This window comes from Chiloscyllium punctatum, chromosome 2 (assembly GCF_047496795.1).
Source record: "Chiloscyllium punctatum isolate Juve2018m chromosome 2, sChiPun1.3, whole genome shotgun sequence".
NCBI lineage: Eukaryota > Metazoa > Chordata > Chondrichthyes > Orectolobiformes > Hemiscylliidae > Chiloscyllium > Chiloscyllium punctatum.
Genome location: NC_092740.1, coordinates 138,826,346 through 138,851,792, shown reverse-complemented (window position 1 = coordinate 138,851,792; position 25,447 = coordinate 138,826,346). Strand labels below are relative to the sequence as shown.

At 39.3% G+C, this 25,447-nt stretch overlaps 1 protein-coding gene across 8 annotated transcripts in view; it reads left to right on the top strand.

Moving 5' to 3' along the window:
- LOC140490323 (uncharacterized) overlaps positions 1–25,447 on the top strand; it is a 96,296-nt gene that overhangs the window by 30,899 nt on the left and 39,950 nt on the right. For all 8 annotated transcript variants that reach the window (XM_072589100.1, XM_072589104.1, XM_072589105.1 and 5 more), the window contains exons 6-11: positions 1,292–1,589; positions 1,930–2,061; positions 3,004–3,752; positions 7,571–7,712; positions 22,212–22,373; positions 23,541–24,277. In XM_072589100.1, the coding sequence (XP_072445201.1) occupies positions 1,292–1,589; positions 1,930–2,061; positions 3,004–3,752; positions 7,571–7,712; positions 22,212–22,373; positions 23,541–24,277 (2,220 nt within the window). The remainder of the gene's footprint in view (positions 1–1,291; positions 1,590–1,929; positions 2,062–3,003; positions 3,753–7,570; positions 7,713–22,211; positions 22,374–23,540; positions 24,278–25,447) is intronic.

The following is a 25,447-nucleotide window of genomic DNA, read 5'->3' as shown; positions in this document are numbered from 1 at the left end:
AGGTCCACAAACAGTCAGAAGGGTTATTCGTTGGTTTTCATCTGTCCCAACGTCATACACCTAGAAAAATAAATAGTCTTTCCATATAACCGGCCTAGGCTGCGATGGCAGGATTAAACAAGTCAAGCTTCCCAAACAAAGGATGATGTCAGTAATGCTTACCCATTTAAAGATGACTGAGTTTCGAGTGAAATTTCTGAAAGCGTATACTGTTGTGCCATGTTTCCACTGAACTAACTGCCTAAAGTCTGGTAACTCGTCACCAAGTCACCCTTTATTTACATGTGCACAGTATGTAGGTGCTGACCAGCTGGCTCAGAGCCGGTCCTAAGAATGAGGAAACTCTGAATCTCCTTTTTATATCTGTTACTCAGGGCTCCCCATGGCCCAGGTTTACAACCCCAATCAAGGATTTCATAGTTAATAAGATCCACCTGGTCTTGGTTCCAGTCAGTACAGAGATGAAATACAGTGAGGTACTGTATTCTGCAGGAATGTCTCGTAAGACTTGCTTTAAACAATATGTTGTGTCGCAAGACGTAATTTAGGTGCAAATAAAAGATTCATCTTTAGGCTAAAGTTAATGTGAATTAACATTAGTTGTCCCTCAATTTGAAGATGCTATCTGCTCAGGATCCCATGTTTCTACCATGGGTGGTCTTATGAGAGAAGAGACTAATTCTCAACCCTCCAATCTTTGGACATACGGGGCAGGATATCCTGCAAAATAGTGGGATCTGGTTCTGAAAAAGAGTCATACTGGACTTGAAACGTTGACTGGTTTGCAATCCACAATGCTGCCAGACATATGAGTTTTTCCAGCACATTTTGTTATTATTTCGTATTTCCAACATTCATAGTATTCTTGTTTTATAAGAGGGAATTGCAAATCTGATACACAGTGAGCAGTGAACAACATTTCGTGCGCGGAATGAACATTTTTCATCTAACTCTTCCTATTTCCTAAGAAGCTTCTAATTTTTTTTATTGACTATCAATTTGTTGTTTTCCTCTAAATCACAATTGAAGTAATTGTCTGAGAACAATGTGTTGATTCTGCAGTTTTTAATAACTATTAGTAATGATAGTTCGCCGAAGCTGTTTATTATGTGCGTTTCGCTCAACCAGTTTGTTTGTGTCTTTATAGATCAAAAAATCTTTCTTTTGGTGAAAATTGAGAATTTATTTTTAATTACTTCTGTACTTTTTGTTTTGCAATGGCTGTTTATGCAAGTTTTATACATATGGATAAGTCCTTTATAAGTTTCTTTTTGCTTTTTTTTGTCTGAAGGCTATTGCCGTTCAAGTAAACGAACGCAGCTTCAGCTGATAAAAGCAGCTGATGTTAATAACAAAACCTATGAGTGTGCTGGTGGTGGTGACAATGTTGTTAACCATGATGACGATGGTGAAAGAGGCTTTGTTGATGAAGCAGAAGAGCACCATTTTGTAACATTGAAGATCCTAGAGCCAGAAACAGATGTGTCCCCTGTGGAAAAAATTGGGATTACTTACAATGCAGAAACATCAGTTATCAACTCAACTCCAAATGATTCAGCTTTACCTCCAGGATCTAAACCAAATATGAGGTATAAAAACTGGTACCTTAGTTCGAGTAGAAGTAATAATAATAGATTTGGGCAGATTTGTTAATAGTAGTATCTTACCTAACCTTTCAATATCCACTCATTCTTCTGAGAAAATACAGAAGATGTATTTTTATTTTACAGAATAGGCAATCAGCAGCTTGCAAGCTATGTACCACTTCATATTAACTTTGTGTAATAATTTATGACAGGCCTTTTACATCACTGTATAAAGCTGGCAACTCTGAGGATGTTATTTCTTCAATAACTCTCCTCTTCTTTTGTCTGTTTCTTAAAGTTTGTTCATTATTTCTGAGTCTGATTTGCTAAATTTTGTTTGCAGACTGTGTTTTGACACCAGTATTACACCTGTAGTCCTGAGGAGCCCTCTTGATGCTCTCACAAAAAAGAATATAACCCAATCCACTTCAGATGTTGAAAGACATAAGACTCTGTCCAACCATTTTGGAAAGGAGTAAGTAACTTTATAAATGTTCAGACTCCCACTGATGCTTTTTTTCTTACTCTTTTTCTGAAAGCATTGGTTGCCTACACAATTATGGTTCCACACGTACCATGCAACCTTCATGCCTTCAATTTTAAGGACAATACAACTATGTCCAATCCTGTTATCTCCTGGCTTCATAAAGGATCACTTAAAGTGGTCCAGATAAGAACTGTGGCTTCTTTATTTTCCCCTCTCTAATCGAGTGGTGTTGAGTATAATAATAGCATCAGAAGTGCTTCCCTGTCTGAGTAATGACACTGATTGATAATGAAGTTTCCTGATGTGCTTGAATGGATCAGTTTGTTGGGACAGTGAACTGCTAAACAAAAATGCTGTGAATTTGTTCAAGTAATATAACCGTGTACAACATAGTTGTGTGCTGAATTATCTAAGAATTATTGTATTAACTTGCTTCCTTTCAAATAGATGGGTTTTATTTAATTGTAGACTGTCTCACTCCTTGTTTTTCATGTATAAAGCTCAGTATTTCATTTCTCAGGACAATAGCTGAACAATCTGAGCCAATTTGCCTGCTTTAAAGTTGAAATAACGTTTGGCAGTTATTTATCAGTCAGCATTATTGATACATTTTCCATGGCAATATCTCTACAAATCAGATTCTACTTGTTGCTTTTCTTCCTGACTTAATATTCTTCTGAATTGTCCTGATGAGTGCAAGACAGAGTCTTTTTTTTTAGCATACTCAAACTTCTGTTATACCAAACAACTATTTGAAATGAAACTATGAAGTCAAGTTGCATGGTATTTCTGTGTATAATTTGCAAAAAAAAAAGAATTTAAATGAGATAAAATCTGGAATTTTGATATACAGGTTGAGCATTTATATGCATATGAAAGGAATTAGGATACAGTTCTTAATCTAATACTATTGCCACATTCTTTCCACAGACCTGTTGTTTCTGTACTGCCACCATCAACACAAATTGCTCCTAGTACATCAGCCCCAGAGTCTAATGACTTTGAAATTGAATTGGTGGGAAATAAGAGCTTCAGTTTTGAGTCAAAGATTATTATACCAAGGAAAACCCAAGTATTAAGCCACAAAGCAGAAAAGCAAGAAAAGAAATCTAGCTCAAGCATGCAGAAACAGATAAAGAAAGATAAACATAAAACAGGAGGAAAAAAAGCTGTCACAGATGAAAAGCAGGCTGAATTACTAACTGAGCCAATGCACTTGAAACAGTTGGAGGATGAAGAAGCTTCCAAGCTAAATGAACCAGTCAGAAAGTCTACTGTACTTCAGTTGAAGAAGAATTATGAGCAGCAGCTGCAGGAAGAATTACAGAATGAACCTATGTCTACTTCTAATGTATTTTTAAATCCCAAACAAAGAACAGAATTTGGACCTAAAACGCAAAAATCAGGAACAAGATATGCTACAATTGAAGGCCACAGAGATGCTCTTGCGGCATTCCAGGAAGAACCACCTGTAGCTGTGACAGAAAAAGCAAATGGAATGGAAAAGCCCAAAGTATCTCAACAGGGAGCAATAAGTTCTGAGAACTTTGCAAAATCTAATAGTTTGGCCAATTTACCTAAAACTGGAGCAACCAATAAAAAAACACACAAAAGAATTTTATGTGCAGAATCTGAAACTCCAAACAAAAAGAAAGTGGTAAACCAACCTCTGTCATCAGGTAATTGTTTTATCTTTATTCTAAAACAGCATTTAATTGTTGATGGAGTATGTGCACTAACCTGATCAAAATGTCTTCACTGAGAGTTATTGGCTGTTTAAAATGCACGTTGCTGTATGCATGTCGCTCTGTGTGTCTGTCCATTCTGTAGCTCATGCAGCATTTAGTCTACCATTCTGAAGAGGATCTGCTCTTAACATGTAGCTGACACAAAGGAAATAACCTGTAAAGTGTTTTGAAACAAGACGAAAGCAAATTTGATTTCACAGATCAAAGACTGGGGGCATAGATTTAAGGTAAGGGGCAGAAGGTTTATAGGAGATGTGAGGCAAGACGTATTCAACTAGAGGGTGGTGGGAATCTGGAAGTCACTGTCTGTAAGGACGGTAGAGGCAAAGCCTCTCATAACATTTTAGTAGTATTTAGATGTGTGCTTACAATACCAAGACCAAGTGCTAGGAAATGGGATTAAAGTAATTGGGTGGTTGTTTTTGATTAGTGCCAATTTCATGTAAACAACGCGCAACAATTCTGCTGCAAACTGTTTGGCTGATGATGGCTGCATTCTATGAAGCTCCTTTTCATTGTATGCTAAATTTGAAAAACATTTCCAGTTGTAATATTCAAGTTTATTTTCAGGTTTTCTACGACACATGTTGTCCATGTATTTTTTTTTAGATTAGATTAGATTACTTACAGTGTGGAAACAGGCCCTTCGGCCCAACAAGTCCACACCGCCCTGCCGAAGCGCAACCCACCCATACCCCTACATCTAGCCCTTACCTAACACTACGGGCAATTTAGCACGGCCAATTCACCTGACCTGCACATCTTTGGACTGTGGGAGGAAACCGGAGCACCCGGAGGAAACCCACACAGACACAGGGAGAATGTGCAAACTCCACACAGAGAGTCGCCTGAGGCAGGAATTGAACCTGGGTCTCTGGCGCTGTGAGGCAACAGTGCTAACCACTGTGCCACCGTGCGTCTTGTATCTCATAATGGAAGGTGTCATCAACAGTGCTATGTACCAGCACTTGCTTAGCAATAACTTGCTCAATGATGCTCAGTTTGGGTTCTGCAAGGGCCACTCATCTCCTGACCTCAATACAGCCTTAGTTCAAACATGGACAAAAGAGCTGAATTCCAGACATAAGGTTGAAGTGAATGTCTTTGGTATCAAGAAATCCAAGCAATACTGGAATCGATGGGCACTGGGGAAAACTGTCTGCTGGCTTGAGTCAGACCTAGCACAAACTAAACTGGTGGCTGTTGAGGCTCAGTCACTTGAGCTCTCGGACAATCACTACATTAGTTCCTCAGGATAATATCCTCGGCTCAATCATTTTCAGCTGCTTAATCAGTGATCTTGCCTTCATTTATGACTCATCAAATACTGAAGCAAGCCATATTCAAATGCAACAAAACTTGTACAATATCCAGGTTTGGGCTGGCAAGTGAAAAGTAACATTTGTGCCACTCAAATAAGAGGTAATGATGATCTCCAACAAACAAGATAACTATCACCCCTTGACATTCAATCATGATATTATCACAAAATCCCCTGAAATCAACATTATTGAAGTTATCATTGACCACAAACTCAACTGTACTCGCTGTTTAACATTCTAGCCCCAAGAGGAGGTTTGAAGCTATGCATCCTGCAGCAAAGTAGCTTACCACTTAGCTCTCTAAGCCTGCCCACCATCTACACAGTGCGTGATGGAATCTCCCCATCTGGCTGCATGAGTATAGCTCCAACAATGCTCTAAGCTTGACACCATCCAGGACAAAGTAGCCCACTTAATTGGGATCCACAAACATTCAGTTTCCACCCCAATGCTCAGTAGTAGGTGTGTACCATCTGTAAGTTACACTACAGAAATCCACCAAGGCTCCTTAAGCAACACCTTTCAAACCCATGATCTCTACCATCTTGAAGGACAAGGGCAGAAGATATCTGGAAACACCACCAACTGGAAGCTCCCCCTCCAAGCCACTCACCATCCTGACATGGAAATATATTGCCGATCCTTTAGTGTTCTTTGGCTAAGAGTCCCAATCTGGGCCCACTATGCAGCTAAAGCTGCAGCTGTCACTTCCCCGACATCACCAGAAGTCCCCGCTCTGGGCCTACCACAGCCATGAGCCACTAATGCAGCCACTACCTCTCCACTTTCACCATGAGTCCTGCTCAGGTCTCCTCCATGATGACACCTTCTCTATTGCTGACAATAAGATGATGAAGAGAAAGAAAGAAGACTAAAAGGAAAGAGAAAAAAGGATGCTGCAGACCTGGAACGGATGGGCTTCGGAGCCCAAACGCTATCTACCTTGTTGGTGCTGCCATCTTGGAAATTTTTTCCTGTATCTTTTTATTTCACAAAAGGTGATTATTCTATATGGGTCTGAAAGTGTTAAAGCTGAAGAGTTGCATAAGCAGCATCCACTAGCATGATGAACTTGTGGTGTCTCAGGATCTTAAAGGAATGAGACCTACCATCTGGTCCTCCTAAAAGTCTTTAACACTATCCATTATATCCATGTAACCTGTAGCTAGTTGCTAATATGCAATAAATTATATTTTGTTAACTACTCGTAGTTAGAGCAGGAAATTGTTTTCCTCTACTATACAAGACTAAGCAGACCATATCATTTCCTACACTTAAAGGATGGTGGCGACAACCTTCATCCTGAATAGCAACATATGCATTACATGATTTGGCATGCCCATGCAACATGCTACTGTAGGAAGGCTCATAATATTTTTATAATTTGCCAATTAGGTTCTAAAATGGAGGAAACAATCGATTTTAGTTTTCAGTTCTGTGAAGGTCAGATCTTGTTTTTGTTTTTAGAAATAGCCAGAAAAAAATTGAACAGTAGTCGAAATATAGCATTTTCAAGAAATCGTGTGAATTTAAATAAATTTATAAGGAATTCCCAAGGACATAATTGCTACTGACTAGTTTTACAACCGAGGGAGTCAGAAAGGAGCCCCAACATGGGTTCGCTCAGAGGGAAATTATCTGTTAGATTTGCTTTCTTCGTAAGAGTCAGGGGCGAATTTATCAGTTGCTGAGAGAAAAAGCAAAAAATCAGTGTTTGTCTCTGAGAGGAACCCATATATAGTAGCAGTAGTGAGCTGAATTAGCAGAATTTTTAATGTGCTGGGGAGATACATTAATTGAAGTGAAGAGCCTAGAGTGAATTCACAGAACTTTGATGCAAAGCAAACTGATTGCAGCCATGCTTATTGAGTGTCTATACAGTTATTGCTGTCATAACATATTTCTTCCTGATATTTGTAATGAGTTTGTTTCAACTGTTTATTTAATGTGTTGCTATTTGTTGTTCTGTTAAAAATACATTTTCAGCCTCGTGAATATGTTCAGTGATTAACTTCCATGGTAAATGGAAAGAGAAAAGTAAAGCACACTATTAAACTAGATCTCATTGTGATATCTGTCTTGTCCAGTATTACTGTCAGCTGAGGTCTTAACAGTATACTGCAGTGAGGATTTGATTTGGCTGCTTATAATCACATGATGAGCAGTGCTGTAAAATCTTAAGAATTGCCTTGAGTCACCTCCTTATGCAACGCAGTCAGCAATAATGAATAGCTGAAGATTTAAGCGTCCTATAGAAGAAATGAAGTGGCTTGTGTGTAATTCCAAAATGTTAAATACTCTCCTAATGCCTATCCTTTAGCTTAACATGAAAACTGATTTTTTTAAAGAAATAAAGTTTACTCTGAACACTTTAATAACTTCACAGGAGCTGCATGTTCTCATTTTTTACTTTGCTTTCATTACCAGGTTATGCCACTTTGTCTAAGCTGTCCATGCCATTGACTGAGACTGTAGCAGACGATCAAGAACGTGGCAGGTTAGCTGAATTGGAAGCAAACAAACTAAATGCCAGCCTACTCAAAGGGAAGAACAAGAAAAAAAACACTGTGTATGTATCTTAAACTCTTTCAAGACTTTCACAAAGAATCATTTCAAGAAGATACAAAATTTAGAAAGACAGTATAAGTAAAATCAATACAAACATTGCTGTTTGGTTTCTTTAAAGTTTCCTCCTTGAGTTAGCTGATTGCTGATGATAACTTGTTTAACACATGCTGGCAACCATCTACTTTTTCACACAAGTGGCTTTTCTCAACGTGTGAACTCACTGCCTGAGCATTTTTGTGCATTGCCTGCACATACAGCACAGAAACAGACCTTTTGGTCCAACTTGACATACTGACCAGATATCCTAACCTAATCTAGTCCCATTTGCTAGCGCTTGGCCCTTATCCCTCTAAACCCATCCTATTCATTTATCCATCCAGATGTCTTTTAAATGCTGCAATTGTACTAGCCTCCACTACTTCCTCTGGCAGCTCATTCCATACATACATACCCTCTGCGTGAAAAGGTTGTCTCTTAGGTCTCTTTTACATCTTTCCCCTCTCACCCTAAACCTATGCATTCTAGTTCTGGCCTTCCGAACCCAAGGGAAAATAGTTTCTCTATTTATCCTATCCATGCCCCTCATGATTTTATAAGCTTGTATGAGGTCACCCCTCAGTCTCTGCTCTAGGGAAAACAAGCCCTGTCTATTCAGCCTCTCCCTATAGCTCAAATTGTCCAACCCTGCCAACATGCTTGTAAATCGTTTCTGAACCTTTCAAGTTTCAGAAAAGACAGATTTCCAAATAATTTTTCCACAATGATCATGGCGATGCCTTTATAGTTATTGCAATCACTATGGTCTTCTTGGTTCCTGCTATTTCCCATACCTGGAGATTTGCTAACAGCAAGTGAGTCAGTGGCATTGATAAGTTGCTTCACTACAATTATTCTCAGTACGTTGGAAGTAAGACAATGCAACAGTAGTATTTAAGGAAAAGTAAAACAGGAACTGTAGGTCTATTAGCCTGACCGCAATCATTGGAATATACTGGAATCTGTTATTGAGGAAGTGTTGACAATGTACTGAGAAACTATACAGTACAGGAGAAGGCTTGCAGGGAACAAGATTGACACTAAGAATTTCTATAAGTATGTGAAGAGAAAGAAATTAGTGACGACAAATATAGATCCCCTACAGATACATGTGTGGGGGGGGTTGGTGGTGAGGTGAGGAGAGGAGAGGAGAGGTGTATGATAGGAGACAAAAAAATGGCTGAGGAACTGTATATTTTGGTTCTGTCATTATCAAAGAGGACACAAGGCAGATTCCAGAAATGTTAAAGAATGCAAGACTTACTGAGTGGGAAGAACTGAGGGAGATCAATATTAGTAGAAAAATGGAGCTGAGAAAATTGAGGGGATTGAAGGCAGATAAATCCCCAGAGCCTGATAATCTACATCCCAGAGTACTTAAGGAAGTAGCTCTAGAAATAGCGGATGTGTTATTGGTCATCTGTAGAATCTAGAAGAGTTTCTGCAGATTGGAGGGTAGCTAATGTTACTCCAATATTCAAAAAGGGAGGTAGAGAGAAACTAGGGAACTATAGACCAGTAAGCCTAACATCGGTAGTGGGGAAAATTCTCGAATCCATTATCAAAGACTTTATAGCTGAGTATTGAGAAAACAATGGCAGAATCCGACAGAGACAGCATGAATTTATAAAAGGGATTCATGCTTGACAAATTTATTGGAATTCTTTGAAGATATAACCAGTAGAATTAACAAGGGGGATCCAGTCGTTGTGGCATATTTGGACTTCTAAAAATCATTTGACAAAGTCTGACATAAGAGATTATTGTGCAAGATTAAAACACATGGGATTGGGTGGAGTGTATTGAGATGGAAGAAAACTAGTTGGCGGAGCGTTCAGGCAGGTGAAGGGAGATCTCATAGAGATTTATAAAATTCTAACAGGACTAGACAGGGTAGATGCAGGGAGGATGTTCCTGTTGGTGGGTGCATCCAGAACCAGGGGTGACAGCCTGACGATTTGGGGTGGACCATTTAGGACGGAGATGAGGAGACATTTCTTCACCTAAAGAGTGGTAGGTCTGTGGAACTCAGTACCACAAAAAGTAGCTGATGCCAAAACATTGAATGTATTCAAGAGATGGCTAGATACAGCACTTGGGGCGAATAAAGGTTATGGGGAGAAAGCAGGATTAGGCTATTGAGTTGAATGATCAGCCACGATCATGATGAATGGTGGAGCAGGCTCGAAGGTCCGAATGGCTTCCTATCGCTCCCACTTTCCATGTTTCTGTATTTTTCAAAGGTGAAATTGAGTTTAACAATTTAAAGTTATTTTAAGCATTTAACTCATTGGGTAGATAAAAAGGAACTAATTAATTTAGAATACTTCGATTTACAAAGGCATCTAATAAATAAGTTGCTGCAGAAAATATTAAGATAAAAAGGCCCATGGAGTTTTGGGTAATATGTCAGTGTGGATGTACAAGAAGCAAAGGGCATTTTCAGATTAGTCAGCTGTATCTGCATTGCTGTCAAAGAGCATGGTGTTGGAAAAGCACAGCTAGTCTGGCAGCATCCGAGAAGCAGGAGAATCGATGTTTCTGGCAAGAGCCCTTTATCAGGATGCCTGATGAAGGGCTTATGCTCGAAACATCGATTCTCCTACTTCTTGGATGCTGCCTGACCAGCTGTGCTTTTCTAGCACCGCACTCTTTGACTCTGACCTTCAGCATATGCAGTTCTCACTTTCTCCGAGTATCTGGATTGCTGTCAGGAAAAGATCTGTTGTCTCAGTATTTAAAACTATCATTAAGAACGGAGACAAAGATATCAAGATCAGTGGAGTGCCACAAGGATCAGTGCTGGGCCCTCTAATTTTTGTCATTTACATAAATGATTTGGATGCGAGCATAGGAGGTACAGTTAGTAAGTTTGCAGATGACACCAAAATTGGAGGTGTAGTGGACAGCGAAGAGGGTTACCTCAGATTACAACAGGATCTGGACCAGATGGGCCAATGGGCTGAGAAGTGGCAGATGGAGTTTAATTCAGATAAATGCTGCATTTTGGATTTTGCATAAGGTGCTGCATTTTGGGAAAGCAAATCTTAGCAGGACTTAGACACTTAATGATAAGGTCCTAGGGAGTGTTGCTGAACAAAGAGACCTTGGAATGCAGGTTCATAGCTCCTTGAAAGTGGAGTCGCAGGTAGATAGGATAGTGAAGAAGGAGTTTGGTATGCTTTCCTTTATTGGTCAGAGTATTGAGTACAGGAGTTGGGAGGTCATGTTGCGACTGTACAGGACATTGGTTAGGCCACTGTTGTAATATTGCATGCAATTCTGGTCTCCTTCCTATCGGAAAGATGTTGTGAAACTTGAAAGGGTTCAGAAAAGATTTACAAGGATGTTGCCAGGGTTGGAGGATCTGAGCTACAGGGAGAGGCTGAACAGGCTGGGGCTGTTTTCCCTGCAGCGTCAGAGGCTGAGTGGTGACCTTGTAGAGGCTTACAAAATTATGAGGGGCATGGATAGGATAAATAGACAAAGTCTTTTCCCTGGGGTGGGGGAGTCCAGAACTAGAGGGCATAGGTTTAGGGTGAGAGGGGACAGATATAAAAGAGACCTAAGGGGCAACATTTTCAAGCAGAGGGTGGTACGTGTATGGAATGAGCTACCAAAGGATGTAGTGGAGGCTGGTTCAATTGCAACATTTAAGAGGCATTTGGATGAATATATGAATAGGAAGGGTTTGGAGGGATATGGGCCGGGTGCTGGCAGGTGGGACTAGATTGGGTTGGGATATCTGGTCAGCATGGACGGGTTGGACCGAAGGGTCTGTTTCCATGCTGTACATCTCTATGACTCTATTTCAAGAGTAACATATCTAAATTTGCTGACAATACAATATTAGATGGAATTCAAGATGTGAAGTGGACTGCAAATGATTAGTTAAGATTTAAAAGTTGCCTGAGGGGCAACCTTTTCATGCAAAGGGTGATGCATGTATGGAATGAACGAGCAGCAGATGTAGTAGAGATGGGTACAATTGCAACATTTAAGAGGCATCTGGGATAGGTACGTGAATAGGAAGGGTTTAGAGGGATATGGGTCAAATGTTGGCAATTGGGACTAGATCAGTTTTGGATATCTGGTTGGTGTGGACAAATTGGACCGAAGAGTTTGTTTCCATGCTATATAACTCTGTCTCAAAGGGAGTGGTTGGTTACATGGTGGCAGATCAAATATAATATCAGGAAATATAAGCTTATTCACTGATTATAAGAATAGAAAAAGAAATGGAAGTTTTTATAGTTCATTACAGAGAAACTTTGGTGTACTTTTACAAGGAACACAAACGTGAATATGTAGATACAGCAAGCAATTAGGAAGGTAACTATCATGTTGACCTTTCTTCAAAAAGATTAAATCATGAATCTTACCACAATTGTAGTATTGTGTGCTATTTTGATCTTGGTATTTCTGGAAGGATATTTTCACCTCCGAGATAATACAGCAGAAATTGTTTGGATGAAAATATAGGAGGCATGGTTAGTAAGTTTGCAGATGACATTAAAATTGTTAGCATAGTCGACAGTGAACAAGGTTATCTAAAATTATAAAGACCTTGATCAATTGGGTCAACGGGCTGAAGAGTGGCATATGGAATTGTTTGATTTTATGACTATGACTATGACTCTTTAAGTGCTCATCCAGATGTTTAATGAGAGGGCACAGTAGGCTATGGATCAAGAATAGATATACGAGATTAGTGTAGTTTGGTGTTTGTTGGTTGGCATAAACATGGTGGGCTGAAAGGCCGGCTGTATAACGCTATAGAGAGTTGTGGATGCTGCTTGAGAGTCATAAAGATGTACAACATGGAAACAAACACTTCAGTCCAACCTGTCCATGCCGATCAAATATCCTGTCCTGACCTAGCCCCATTTACCAGCACTTGGCCCATATTCCTCTAAACCCTTCCTGTTCATATACCTATCCAGATGCCTTTTAAATGTTGCAATTGTACCAGCCTCCACCACTTTGTCTGGCAGCTCATTCCAAACAATCACTACCCTTTGTGTGAAAAAGTCGACCCTTAGGTCTTTTTCCTCTCTCACCCTAAACTTATGCCCTCTGGTTCTGGATTCCCCCACCTCAGGGAAAAGGCCTTGTTTACTTACATTATCCATGCCCCTCATGTTTGTATAAGGTCAACCCCTCAGCCTCCGACACTCCAGGGAAAATAGCCCCAGCCTATTCAGCTTCTCCCTTTAGCCCAAATCCTCCAACCCTGGCAACATCCTTGTAAATCTTTTCTGAACTCTTTCAAATTTCACAACATTGTTGAACATTTTCAAGGGTGATATTGATAGATTTTTTTTGATCATTCAGGGAATCAAGAGGTTGGAAACAGGTGGGAAAGTGAAGCTGAGGTAGAAGAAATAGTTCTGATAGTATGGAATAGAATTGCAGGGCTTAATGAGTGGACTGATCTGCTTATCCTCTCTTTTTATGTTCTTAAGAGGATTGCCCTGTCAGTTAATTGGCCATAGACAAATATGGTTATTGATTCCAATTTGGCAGTTCACTTGACCTGTTATCTGAATAAAGACAAAATACTGCACTTGCTGGAAATCTGAAACAAACACACAATACTGGAGAAACTGTGGAGAGAGAGGATTAATGTTTCGAGTCTGGTCCGAAGTAGAGTCATACTAGGCTCAGCATTAACTCTGTTTTTTTTCTGTCTCCACAGATGCTGCCAGAACTCTGAGTTTCTCCAGCATTCTCAGTGTTATCTGAACTTCAAAGTATTATGTTTTAAAAATTAAATTGTCACAAGTTATTTCTGTAAAAATCTGCTACCTTAGTTTGTGGAATTCAATGTTGTTAATACTCAACTATCCTCAAAACAAAACTATGTCTTGATCTGGGTTCTCTTTCCTAATACTCCTTATTTGTGCTGATCACAACAGACAGTTTCTTTAGCAAGGTTATGTTTTCTATAAAATGAAACTAAACCTTTATACTTTTAAAAAATGTGGGCTCTATAGACAGCCAGCCAAGCCAATAGATACATTTCTTTTAACTTAAAGTAATTTTTATTGCGTAGAAGTAGAATTTCATTGCATCTTACATAATTTCGAAAGACTTTATTTGTGTGTTAGACCAGGTGTCTTTATAAAATTGAACAGAGAAGCAAATAATGCCTGTGGGGTGTTATGCAACAGCTCACCTACTGAACTATTATAGGCAAGGACTAATTGGGGATAGTCAACATGACTTTGTGCATAGGAAGTCACGTCTCACAAGCTTGATTGAGTTTTTTGAAGAAGTATCAAAGACGATTGATGAGAGCAGAGCGGTCGACGTGATCTGTATGGATTTCAGTAAGGTGTTTACTAAGGTTCCCCATGAGAGACTCGTTAGCAAGGTTAGATCTCGTGGAATACTGGGAGAACTAGCCATTTGGATACAGAACTGGCTCGAAGGTGGAAGACAGAGGGTGGTGGTGGAGGGCTGTTTTTCAGACTGGAGGCCTGTGACCAGTGGGGTACCACAAGGATTTGTGCTGGGTCTACTACTTTTTGTCATTTATATAAATGATGTGGATATGAGCATAAGAGATATAGTTAGTATGTTTGCAGATGACACCAAAATTAGAGATGTAGTGGACAGTGAAGAAGGTTACCTCAGACTACAGTGGGATCTTGATTAGATTGGTCAATGGGCTGAGAAGTGGCAGATGGAGTTTAATTCAGATAAATGCGAGATGCTGCGTTTTGGGAAAGCAAATCTTAGCAGGACTTATACACTTAATGGTGAGGTCCTAAGGGATATTGCTGAACAAAGAGACCTTGGTGTGCAGGTTCATAGCTCCTTGAAAGTAGAGTCACAGATTGATAGGATAGTGAGGAACGTGTTTGGTATGCTTTCCTTTATTGGTCAGAGTGTTTAGTACAAGAGTCGGGAGGTCATGTTGCGTCTGTGCAGGACATCGGTTAGGCCACTTTTGGAATGCTGCGTGCAATTCTGGTCTCCTTCCTATTGGAAGGATGTAGTGAAACATGAAAGGTTTCAGGATTTACAAGGATATAGCCAGGGTTGGAGGATTTGAGTTATAGGGAGAAGTTGAATAGGCTGGGGTTGTTTTCCCTGGAGCATTGGAGGCTGAGGGTGACCTTTAGAGAGGTTTATAAAATGAGGGGCATGGTTCAGATAAAGAGACAAAGTCTTTTCCCTGGGATGGGGAACTAGAGGGCATAGGTTTAGGGTGAGAGGGGAAGATATAAAAGAGACCTAAGGGGCAACGTTTTCACATAGATGGTGGTACATGTATGGCATGAACTGCCAGAGGAAGTGGTGGAAGCTAGTACAATTACAACATTTAAAAGGCACCTGAATGGGTATCTGAATAGGAAGGGTTTAGAGGGATATGGGCCAGGTGCTGGCAACTGGGGTTAGATCAGGATAGGATATCTGGTCAGCAGGGACAAGTTGGACCAAAGGGTCTGTTTCCGTGCTGTACATCTCTTTGACTCTATTGTAGTACCATGTCAGAATTTGGGGAAGTGCCATATTATCTCCACTGAACTTATTTTTATTTTGAACTTCATAGACTCATTTTCTGTAGAAATTTTGGCCCATAATCATACCTTTTGTTAAGAAATAGATTACGTATAATATATTAATATATAATTTATTATACCATAAAATCAGTATTAGAGTTTAACAGCATCTTCAAATCCTGCATGATTCAGAATTGCTTAAATGGCAAAATACAAAGCATTCTCTGTCCTAAAATTGCTCCTGTGTATAAACATAAGGCCAACTGACAAACTCAGAAACAAATACTTTTACACTGCTGACGTTTCTCAGGCTTGCTTTAGTCCTTCTAAGTACACAATTTGGTCGTGGTTGTGGTTTAGCACCTAGCTTTCTCTTTTTAACAGGCCAAATGTTCCACAACAAAAAATCTAAAACCCAAGAAAGTGGTGAGGTAGCAGAGTACTTTGTAAGTAGTGCCAGGAGGTCTTTGTTATTGTTTGTTATCTGCTTTCTTGACTTTTCCAATATTTGCCTGGCCAGCCTTCAAACTTTAACTTGCATAGCTATGCTCAGTCAGAATGCTGTTTCATGGTATTTTACTTTGCGCCAAGTCTTGTTCACTTGGCCCTCAAACTAGATTCTGGTCTGATGAGGCTTTAATGTTAATTTTCCTTATCCTTGTTTTCATAGGGAGAGTAGGCTAGTTGTGCTTCTTGAGATAATGATTGATCCACTTTAACCACTTATTTCTCTTACTGTTAGGTAATTAAAAAACAATCGATTCCAGATTTAAAATTAAAAACTAATGTTATATCAACTGCTACTTGCATAGGAAAGTTCCAAATTTCTTCTTCCCTCTGCACATTGAAATGTTTCTTCACTTTTCAAAGATCTAGTTTAATTGACAGATGATGGTCCTGGACTCTTTAACCAGTGAAGTTAGTTTTTCTAAGTCTGACTTACCAACTTCTATCAACAGCATGAAACTTTTAAGAAGATCATCCTTTATTCTTGTACACAGGGAAATACAAACCAAATTTCTACAATCATTCTCTGTAATTTTATCCTTGGAGTCCAGGATAATTCTGGAATACCTCCCTCGCCAATATACCCTTCCCAATGTTTGGTGTCTTGAATTCCTATTCCAGATATGGTCTAATCAGGACTTTGTGTATCTTTTGAATGGCTTCCACCCCCTTTCTTTTAGTCCTCTTGATATATATTCCAGCATTCTTTTAATCATTTTAATAATCTGCATGTCTCCATGAAATTTTAATAATCTATGCAGTTAGAATCCCAAGTCTGTTTGGATGTCCACTGTTTCCAACCTCACCATTTAAAAGTACTCCGATCTGAGCTTTTTAGATTTAACATGGATGATCACATAGTTGTCTACATTGAAATTTGTTTGCTAGACTTTTGCCCAGCTAATTAATGGTTAATATCATTGTAATTTTTTTTGCTACCAAATACCTTGCATACAGTGCTTAATTGTGATTATCCATCACCATTCATAACTGGATGTGGCAGGACTGCGCAGCTTTGATCCATTGGTTGGGGAATCATTTAACTGTGTTTGTAGCACGATGCTTCCGTTGTTTTATACAGTCTGCTAAACTTTAATTCTCTTGATTATCCATAAGCACAAGTAATAGAACAGAATAATAGAAATCTTTTAAAACCCATTTGTTTGAGGGCCACCACTTTTGAGAGATAATGTGAAGGAAAAGTTAGCCCCCAGTAATGGGAAGCATTGATGCACTTTCTGATCTGCAATATGTACTATATTGCATGTGAAACACAGAAAATGGTGGTTAAAAGTCACCTTACCAATAAAACCATTTTTACTCCAAATCTCACATATCAGAAAAGATGAACAAAAGCTTGGTAAATGAAGTACGTTTAAAAAACATCTGTAAAAGAGTGGGGGATGGAGTTCTGGCGAGACTTCTAGATCTCAGGATGGAAGTACCTGAAAGCTTGCATGACAAAAGTAGACCATTTAAAATCATGATTGTACGAGACATTGCCATCAACAATGTAGATGTTGATGGCTTGTAGGATTGCAAGAGGTTACAGAGGTAGGGAGGGACAAGATTTTGGAGGGATTTGATGCTGATCAGAACTAGTATGGATTTGTAAAGGATAGCTCATACTTTGTGAATTTGACTGAATTTTCAGAACAAGTGACTAAAGTTGTGGCCTGGGAAATGTCTGTTTTTTTTATTTATATTGACTTCCAGAAGCCATTTGACAAGGTCCTTCATAAGACCGTATCAGCCGAAGTTGAGTATCTTTGAATTAAAGTGTAACTCTTAATATAGTTAGGAAATTGGCATGTAACAAGAGCCTGAGAATAACAATATTGAAAAGATTGTGACAAAAGGATGTGTTTGGGCCTTAACCAGGAGAGTGGTTGTAATGCCACAGGATAAGTAATCCAGACATCTCGGCTGCTCCGTTGGGACATGAGTTCTACCTTTTCTAAGGAATAAATGCTGGTCTTGAGAGTGATGCTTGCATCTCAATGGAGGAAAAAAGTTTTAAAAAGGAAATCAAGCTACAGGGGGAAACCTGAATTAAATTGACCTTAACTGCAATATTGTGTCCACAGTCAAGCCATGGAGAATGCAGGGGAGAGTTACTGAAATTATATCAGAGACTTCAGTTTAATAGACAGAGCTGAGATTGTTCTCCATTGTACAGAAGGTAGTAATATCTGGATTACCCCGGTGCTTCGAGCGAGTGAAGGTAGGAATACGAGAATAGAACAGATGAATGTGTGGCTGAGGAGCTGGTGCAAGGGAGAATGGTTCACCGGATCATTGGAATCTCTTCTGGTGTAGAGGTGACCTGTGCAAGAAAGATGGATTGCACCCAAATTGGAAGGTGACTAATATTCTGGCAGGGAGATTTGATAGAGCTGCTGGGGAGGATTTAAACTAGTAAGGTGGGGGGAGTGGGACCCAGAGGAATAGTGAGGAAAGAGATCAATCTGAGATTGATACAGTTGGAAAGGTCAGGCAGAAACAAAGCAGAAAACAAGGTAGGACTGATAAATTAAACTGTTTTTATTTCAATGCAAGAGGCCTAACAGTGAAGGCAGATGAACTCAGGGCATTGTTAGGAACATGAGACTGAGATATCATAGTAATTACAGAGATGTGGCGCAGCCATGGACAGGACTGACAGCTTAATGTTACAGGATACAAATGCTATAGGAATGATAGAAAGGGGGGACAAGAGGGGGAGTGGCGTTTTTGATAAGGGATAGCATTACTGCACTGCTTAGGGAAGATATTCCTGGGAATACATCCAGGGAAGTTATTTGGGTGGAACTGAGAAATAAGAAAGGGATGATCATCTCATTGGGATTGTGTTATAGACCCCCCCAATAGTCAGAGGGAAATTAAGAAACAAATCTGGAGGGAGATTTGAGTTATCTGTAAGAATAATAGGGTGGTTATGGTAGGGGATTTTAACCTTCTAAATATCGACTGGGACTGCCATTGTGTTAGGGATTTAGATGGAGAGGAATTTGTTAAGTGTGTACAAGAAAATTTTCTGAGTCAGTATGTGGATGTACCCACTAGTGGAATGGTAAAACTTGACCTACTCTTGGGAAATAAGGCAGGGCAGGTGACTGAGGTGTCAGTGGGAGAGCACTTTGGGGCCAGCACCCACAATTCTATTAGTTCTAAAATAGTGATGGTAAGGAATAGATTGGATCTAAAAGTTGAAGTTCTAAATTGGAGGAAGGCCAATTTTGACAGGATTCGGCAAGAATTTTGAAAAGCTGATTGGGGATAGATGTTAGCAGGTAAAGGGATGGCTGGAAAATATGTAGCCTTCAAAAATGAGATAACGAAATACATCCAGGGAAGTTACTTGGGTGGAATTGAGATATACGAAAGGGATGATAACCTTGTTGGGATTGCATTATAGACCCCCGAATAGTCAGCAGGAAATTGAGAAACAAATCTGTAAGGAGATTTCAGTTATTGCTAAGAATAACAGGGTGGTTATGGTAGGGGATATTAGTTTTCCAAACATAGACTGGGGCTGCCATTGTGTTAAGGGTTTAGATGGAGAGAAATTTGTTAAGTGCATACAAGAAAATTTTCTGATTCAGTATGTGGATGTACCTATTAGTGAAGGTACAAAACTTGATTTACTGTTGGGAAATAAGGCAGGGCAAGTGACTGAGGTGTCAGTGGGGAGCACTTTGAGGCCAGCGACCATAATTCGTTTTAAAATAGTGATGGAAAAGGATAGACCAGCTCTAAAAGTTGAAGTTCTAAACTGAAGGTAGGCTAATTTTGATTTTAATTAGCCAAGAACTTGGAAAAGCTGATTGGGGATAGATGTTAGCAGGTAAAGGGATGGCTGGAAAATGGGAAGCCTTCAAAAATGAGATAATGAGAGGCCAGAGACAGTGTATTCCTGTTAGGGTGAAAGGAAGGGCTGGTAGGTATAAGGAATGCTGGATGACTAGAGAAATTGAGGTTATTTGTTAAGAAAAAGAAGGAAGTGTATGTCAGGTATAGACAATAGAGATCGAGTGAATCCTTAGAAGAGTAAAAAGGCAGAAGGAGTATACTTAAGGAAATCAGGAGGACAAAAAGGGAACATGAGATAGCTTTGGCAAATAAAGTTAAGGAGAATCTAAAGGGATTTTATCAATGCATCAAGGACTGAAGGATAACTAGGGATAGAATAGGGCCTCAAAGATCAGCAAGGCACCCTGTGTGTGGAGCTGCAGGAGATGGGGGAGATACTAAATGTGAATTTTGCATCAGTGTTTACTGTGGCGAAGGACATGGAAGATAAGGAACATGGGATGTGGCAAAATGGATGGCGACATCTTGAAAAATGTCCACATTACAGAGGAGGAGGTACTGGATGTCTTGAAATACATAAAGATGGATAAATTCCTAGGTCCTGATCAGGTGTACCCTAGAACTTTGTGGGATGCTAAGGAAGTGATTGCTGGGGCCCTTTCTGAGATATTTGTATAATTGATGGTCACAGGTGAGGTGCCGGAAGACTGGAGGTTGGGTAACGTGGTGCCACTATTCATAAAGCTGGTAAGGACAGCCAAGAACTATAGATCGGTGATGAGCAAGATGTTGCAGGGAAACCTGAGGGACAGGATTTACATATATTTGAAAAGGCAAAGACTGATTAGGGATAGTCAGCATAGATTTGTGCGTGGGAAATCATGTCTCACAAACTTGACTGAGTTTTTTGAAGAAGTAACAAAAAGGATTGATGAGGGCAGAGCGGTGGCTGTGATCTATATGGCCTTCAATAAGACGTTTGACAAGGTTCCCCATGGGGGACTGGTAAGCAAGTTTAGATCTCATGGAATACAGGGAGAACTAGCCATTTGGATACAGAACCAGCTCAAAAGTAGAGGACAGGGTGGTGGTGAAATGTTGCTTTTCAGACTGGAGACCTGTGACCAGTGGTGTGCCACATGGATTGGTGCTGGGTTCAGTGTCTTTTGTAATTTATATAAACGTTTTGGATGTGAACATAGGAGGTATAGTTAGTAAGTTTGCAGATGACACTAAAGTTGGACATGTAGTGGACAGCAAAGACGGTTACCTCAGAGTACAATGGGATCTTGACCAGATGGGCCCATCAGTGAGCTGAGGAGTGGAAGATGGAGTTTAATTTAGATTAATGTGAGGGGCTGCATTTTGGAAAAGGAAATCTGGGCAGGACTTGTACATTTCATGCTAAGGTCCTAGGGAGCGTTGCTGAATAAAGGAGACCTTGGAGTGCAATTTCAAAGCTCCTTGAAAGTGGAGTCATAGGTTGATAGGATAGTGAAGAAGGTGTTTGGTATGCTTTCCTTTATTAGTAAGAGCATTGAGTACAGGTGTTGGGATGTCATGTTGCAGCTGTACGGGGCATTGGTTAGGCCACTTTTGGAATATTGCGACCTTATAGAAGTTTATAAAATGATGAGGGTCTTTTCCCTGGAGTGGGAGAGTCCAGAACTAGAGGGTATAGGTTTAGGGTGAGAGAGGAAAGATATAAAAGAGACCTAAGGGGCAACTTTTTCACGCAGAGGGTGGTGTGTGTGTGGAATGAGCTGCCAGAGGAAGTGGTGGAGGCTGGTACAATTTCAACATTTAAAAGGCATCTGAATGGATATCTGAATAGGAAGGGTTGAGAGGAATATGGGCCAAGTGCTGGCAAATGGTACTAGATTAGGTTAGGATATCTGGTTGGCATGGATGAGTTGGACAGAAGGGTCTGTTTCTGTGCTGTACACCTCTATGACTCTAAAGATCATTATGGGGAGATTTAATGCAAATGCTGGAAATTATAAAGATACAGATTCATAATACTGAATCATATAGTCATATAGCACGGAAAAAAACACTTCGCTCCACCTCCATGCCGACTAATTTCCCAAACTAAACTTGTCCCACTTACTTGTGTTTGATCCCTATACCTTTAAATCTTTCCTATTCATATACCTGTCCAAATATCTTTTACATGCTTTAACTGTGCCTGCAACTACCTTTTTCCTCTGGCAGTTCACCCACATACAAACCACCCTCTCTGTGAAAACATTGCCCCTCAGGTCCCTTTTAAATCTTTCTCCTCTCACATGAAAAATATGCCCCCTAGTTTTGAGAACGCTCACGCCCCCCCAAACAAAAGGACAAAGACCTTTGCTATTCACTTTATCTATATCCCTTATGATTTTATAAACCTCTGCAAGATCACTCTTCAACGTCCTATCCTCCAGTGGAAAATAATCCCAGCCTGTCTTTATAACTTGAACCTTCCAGTCATGGCAACACTCTGATAAATCTTTTGAACTTTCTCCAATTTAATGATTTCTTCCTATAGCAGGTGTGAAAAGAACTAGTGGAAAGGTAAGATTTTTGTTACAAATTACTTGTTATGATCTGGGATGCATTGTCAGAAGGTGACTGGAACTATTTTGCAGACAAACCTTGAATGCAAGTGAAACACCTGCGATTTTGAACAGCAAATGTGAGACCAATAAACAAAGGAATTGTCCAGCTGACAGTGGTGTCTTATCCACCTCATTAACTGAAAAACGGAAGAATGAACAAGTATCACAGTTTCTTAATACCTTTGGGATAAAGTGAGTCTGGTACCTTCTTTAACCAAACACTTTTACAATATCAATGTCTTTAATATACTTTAAATATTTACCATATGATCTAATAATAAATAATTAGTTTAATAACATGCAGCCATATTTATCACCTATAATAATTAATGGCTTACAACTTGTGTTGACTTTTCGAGCTAGAACAGTTTCAATTTTTAAGTCTACAGACATTTTTCATTTGATGAGCTTTGGAACTTTTTCTACATTGAAGAGCTAAATGATATTAGAATGAAGAAGTCACAGAATACACTGGGAAGAGTATTTTTTAAAAAAATCAGCTTACAAAAATGCTCTGTGTTTAAAAAATGTTATGAAGCTTTATCTCAACTGAAATTGAAGTAACAGAAGCATCACCAATTTCTTCACTGATATTTGGGGGAAACAAAGAAGAAAATGCTTATTTTAAAAAGAATGCATCTTATTCTTCAGCAATCCAACCTTCACCTATAGATGCAACTTTTTGTAATTTCTGTGGCTTATCCAGTTAGGTTTCTGGTTAATAGTAAGCCTCAGCATCTTGATAGTGGGGATGGTCATGCAGTTGAATATGGAGAGGAGATGGTTAAATTCCCTTTTGTTGGCGACAGTCATTTCCTGGCACGTGTGATACGCATGTTACTTGCTCCTTACCAGCTGAAACCTGAATATTGTCCATATCTTACTGTGTATGAAATCCAGAGTGCTTCAGTATTTCAAGAGTCATTGAACACTACAATCTTAAATGCAGAAGTGGGAATGCACTGATGATGGAGGAAAGATTATTGATGAAGCAGCAAGGAATGGTTAGCCTAGGGCATCACCCTGAGGAACACCTGTGGCAGATGTACTGCAGGTGAGATGGTTGACCTGTAGCAATCATCACAACTTTTCTGACTGTCCCAATTGGCTGGGGTGAATGTAACAAATTAAGAAGGTTGGCAACAGACACTTTTAAATACCAATATAAAAATACCCGATATAAAAATATCCTTCCTCAGCCATTTGAAAATGGTAACAGAGCATTTATCATATTGTTAATATTACTGACCACTGTTATATACGTGATTATGTTATACACGTGATTATGTCATTATGCCAAACAATATTCCTTACACTAGAGTAGAAATTGATAATTTTTCAAAAATATATTCTTCACAGGCCAGCTGTTTCTGAATTACCACAACCAAAGAAAGATAATCACACAGATGCAGCATGTATCCGTGAATTTGAGTTTGAATTGGAAGAGGAGGAGAGCTTCTGCATTGAATCATGGAGTATAATACCGAAAAAAGCTATAAACCAGGACCCAGCTGAACAGGAGAAGAAGTCTGCCTTGCCTGCAAACAAAACAAAAAAGAAACAGAGATTGCAGAAGACCGAACTGAAAAGAAAAATACCCATTCAATTTAAAAAGAAAAATGATGAAAAACAATTTAAAGACGAAAATAAACAATCAAAAAATCAAAATCAATCAAAAGGATCTGGGAAAAGAGCTACACGTCAATTAAGAAATAATAAATCTGTTTTTAATTCAGAAAGAGAGAAACCAGAAATAGAAAATGTATCCTTATCACACACTGAACCCTTGTCATCTCCCAAATTAAAAAAACAAAGGAAAAAACAGGGGGGATCAAGAAAAAAATCTGTAGGCAAGTCTGACAGAGTTGAATTGCAAGAGGAATTACAAGATTTGTATGCTAAGGATAATGAAAACAGAAATGATAAGCCCCTTTTCGCCGAGCGAGATATGACTCCTGAGAAACTTATGGAGTCTGGGAACACAGTAAATTTGCCTGGGTTCCATAACGAAAAAAAATCGGAGCCAACTTTAATTGCGAACCAGCAAATTCAAAGCCGAAAGAAAACGAAGAGCAGATCGGGACGAAAACCAGCAGGTAATTTTTTTTCATTTTTCTGTTTGTCTTTCCCATAATGATATGGATCACCTATTAATTTGTATAAATAAAACTTAATGAATATTATGATCTAATAGTTAACTGTTGAGATTTCAGTTACCAGAGATAATATCAGTAGGTTTCCTGTTAGGTACGTGAATTGCTATTCAGAATTTGAAATAGTTAGCAAGCATTGAGTGCAGTATAAGAAAGAGACTAATTGTGTCTCCTACATTTCAGACCATAGTCAAATTGTGCTTCTTCGTGTGGGTAGTGCTGGAATTATGTGCAACTCTTGTGGAGATACAATTAGTTTGTGAAAAAAAATGGTTGGAAGCGTTGTTGCTAAAATCTATAATTGGAGAAGGATCTTGAATATACAAATTCTTCCCGAAAACATGCACATGCAAGATATGTTTGAATCCAGATAAGCCCTCCCTAGCCCAATAAATGTATACTGTATGTCTATTCAGGTGTTGTTTTTGTTAAAGATGCAAATTATTTTTGCAATGTTTAGCTCGTGAAGGACAGCCAATTGGGTTTCTGTGGAAGGAGATATAACATTTGGTACATTTTTTTTGCCACATTTCAGCACAGTTGGTCTACTTAATCTCACATTGTTATCTTACCTCTATATACTTTCTTTTATTATTCATTCATGGGACCTGAATATTGCTGGTAAGCCCAAAACTTATTGCAATTAAAAGGTAGTGCAGAATCACCCTTTTGAACTTCTGCAATCCTGTCCTTCAGGTGAAACACACCCACAATACTTTTAGGGAGGGAGTTCCAGGATTTTGACAGACATTGATAAAACAATGGTGATATATTGCCAAGATATTTGCAGGTACTGATGTTAAAATGAAACTGCTGCCTTTGTCTTTTTTTATGTAATTTGAAAAAGGGTGGCAAATAACTGCAGTGCATCTTCTAAATGGTACACAATAGATACAGCATGTCATTGGTGGATAGATGAATGCTAAAGGCGGTGAATAGGTGTCAAATAACTGTCCTGCCTTGTCTTGAATGGTGTTGAGCTTCATTCACACTATTAACCTTTATGGCAGGAGAGTCATTGAAGCAGCTGAAGGTGACTGGGCACAGGATGCTAACCAGAAGTACTCCTGCAGTGATTACTTAGGGCTGAGATGGTTTGCCTCCAGTAGTCGC